Source organism: Pistacia vera, unplaced genomic scaffold (assembly GCF_008641045.1).
Source record: "Pistacia vera cultivar Batoury unplaced genomic scaffold, PisVer_v2 Contig754, whole genome shotgun sequence".
Lineage (NCBI taxonomy): Eukaryota > Viridiplantae > Streptophyta > Magnoliopsida > Sapindales > Anacardiaceae > Pistacia > Pistacia vera.
This window is the reverse complement of record NW_022196617.1, coordinates 619,925-623,094: the sequence shown is the minus strand read 5'-3', so window position 1 is coordinate 623,094 and position 3,170 is coordinate 619,925. Positions and strand designations below refer to the sequence as shown.

The following is a 3,170-nucleotide window of genomic DNA, read 5'->3' as shown; positions in this document are numbered from 1 at the left end:
TTGGCTGGCACTCATTAGAATTTTTTTTTTTTTTTGGGTTATATTCATTAAAGATTTGCAGTCTAGTATATGATGAAGTCTTTTTTAAATTGAAAATAAAACATGTGAAATAAACTTATGATGTGATCATGATTTAGATTGCATATAATGTATCATATAATTATGTATTTTTTTTCTCATTCCCTTATTAAGCTGTCCGATTTTTCTTAATTCTATTCAACATTTTTCGGGGGCTGTTAAATTTTTCTATCCAACGTTTGGTTTTGTTCAAACTTTTGCACTTCCTCTTATAGTTATGGTCATGGTTGTCAAATTTCGAATTGTATCGCATATTGTATCGTAAATTATGCCTTTCTCAAAAGAATTAATAAAATAATAATTTTTTTCTAAAAATTAATATTTTCCCCAAAATTAATTAAAGAATTTTATGATATTATTAGCTTTAAATTATAGCATTACATAATCAAAATTAATCACAAAATTAAGAATATATATCATTTTCTCTAAATCATTTATATCATTTCTAAGATCAATGTCAATATCTATATCTCCACTTGTATTATTATCATCATGTAAAATGGGTAAAACATGTTCCTCTTCACTTTCTCCATGCAAAATTGGTAAATTTGGACAAGTTTTAGTGAACCGGGTTGAGTGACTTGGATTCGACCCAAAAAATTTTTGGGCCTTAGGCCCGATTTAATAAAGTCGTATCGATTTGTATCAATATTTTTAAGGATATGAACGGATACGTATAGTATCGTAAGATACATATCAACATATCGAAAGGTTTAAGATACACTCTCAGATACGTATCGTTGATGACTCGTATCGAATTGTATCGTAGGATACTAATAACCATGGTTATGGTTATAGAAAATCTATAAAAATCATCAATTATAAGGTTGTGTAGAAGCATGATCTAGAAATAATTATCAATCTCATGGAGAAAATAAAGGGAGATTTCATATCCGAAATTAATTTATAAAAGAAAACATATTTCCACTAATTAATATGTGAAATAATCAAACCTTATGGGGCTGCCTTGGATCATAAGTGAAAAAAGAAGAAGGTAAAATCAATCTAAACTTTATTAGAGATATACATCCATATAAATACCAAATTTAAACCATTTTACACAAGCAAATCTTCTGGTGGCGGTGGCGGCGGAGGATAATCGGATGTCCTGGAACTAGGCCCAGATGGAGGAATAGGCGTACCCTTAGGCAGCTTTCCAAAATTCCAATTTCTGGAAAAGGACAAATCTTTTGGGCTCACAACGTTGTTCTGAATTGGAAAATGACCATCTGTAATTGGTTTCATCTCAAGCTTTCTGGCACTAGATGGCCCGAATGCAAAACCTGAAGCCATTGCAATCACAAAGACAACTAACAGCAGTTTTTGAAAAGCTTTTCCCATTTTCTATAATGCTAATTTTCTTTGGTTTTTGTGGATTTTACCTCAATATCGCTATTAAATATAGTCTAGGCATCCACAGGGCATGGCTCCAAGAGTCGACAGAAAGAATATTGCCTTCCTTGAAATATGCCTCGATTTTATGTTTTTATATTTCATATTGATTGTTTTTTCAATCTCTTACCCGTAAACTAATGTCCATATTTAGTGTAAATCTAAGTGATATCTATGTACGAATCATTTAAAAGTTATACTTACTATTGATGTGGTATAATGGATCTCATTTGTTATAAAACAAGAATGATATCTCATCATAAAAGGAATGAAATCCCTTGAATTTTGGATATACAAGGACAGAATATCTCTAGAACTTTTCTTGGATTCCATATTCAAAATCATATAGTTTTAAAGATCATATTTACTATGCATCATACAGAAATATATATATATATATATATATATATATTTGAATATTCATTAAATTGATATCATCTACTGAATAGAGTACGATCACTCTTACTAGTATGAAGAGAATGAGGCTAATAAATTCAAGGTAGAAATTACTCTATATATTGAGTAACACCAAATCTATCAATAGAGAAACTAAAACTAGACAGAATGAAAAAAAAAATGAATGAAAGAAATATGATCTCTTAAATATCAAAGGGTCCATTGGGATCCAATTGTTTACATAACCCTAAATAAGCAAGATAAAGAACTCTATCTTTGGCTCCCGTCCTGTGATTCTTCGTATGTTTGCAGAAATACTTCAACTGAGAAAGTTTGAGGCACCCAAGCATTTGTCCCAGAAACAAAAACAGCCAATTTATTGATTTCTTCTTCGAAGTAACTGGCCTCACACTATTATTTTGACCACAAACTTTACAACTAGGAAGATTAGGGTTTATCCAAATCTCTGGTGCTCGATCATGCATTGTAAACTTATTCTCTGAAATGAAAGATGCAACCTCCATAAACTTTTCTTGCAAATCATATTCAATCTCGAAACTTATCTCGCAACGTTTGCATTGAAGCTCCCCTCTGATCTTGGTAATATTATGTGACAAAAGATGTTCGAGACTGTAAACTGTGGCGCGATGAGTTGTTGCCCACGGGTAGGGTGCAGGTACGGCTTCGGTTTTACCTGGCTTGAGCTTTTGAGCTGGAGATCTTCGAGTTCGCGACGAACGGGACGGACCTGCACCAGTAGTAATCTCTTGGCTGAGCGTTGGTGATGGATGGGATTCGTGCGAAGAGGGTGGAGAAAGAGGAATTGCTAATGGAGGCAAATTCAAATTCTGACAATGAGGATTTGTTTGTGCTGCGGCCGATGGATCCGGCGGCGGCAAAGAGAGGGTGAGATTCAGCCAACCATCATCTTCTCTGTCAGAGATGTCATTCAATGGGGAAGAAGACATGGACCTTTTCATGATTTTTAGATCTGGGAAATTAATGATATAAAGAAAGACAGGAACCCTACAAAATCTTGGAAACAATTGAGGAAGACAAGAAATTTATTAAGGAAAATAAAAAATAATCGAGGGAAGACAATGTTGTAGGAAGAAAATTAAAAGAAACTGTGAAGAAAATTAAATTGAAGACAAGTTGAATGAGTGAAGACAACAGAAACAAAAAGAGATGGTGACTATCCAAAATTCTGTTTCGATTAGAGTTCTACTAAATTAAAATTTGAAATTTGAAATAATAATAATAATAATAATCTGTAAATTTTGTAGTTATCTTTGACTATAACA

General features: G+C 32.6%; 1 protein-coding gene across 1 annotated transcript; it reads right to left on the bottom strand.

The window, feature by feature from the left end:
• Nucleotides 1-2,069: 2,069 nt before the first annotated feature.
• LOC116115824 lies at nt 2,070-2,846 on the bottom strand. Its single transcript, XM_031401957.1, has one exon. The coding sequence runs from the start codon at nt 2,844-2,846 to the stop codon at nt 2,070-2,072; it is 777 nt and encodes a 258-aa protein (XP_031257817.1).
• Nucleotides 2,847-3,170: the final 324 nt, after the last annotated feature.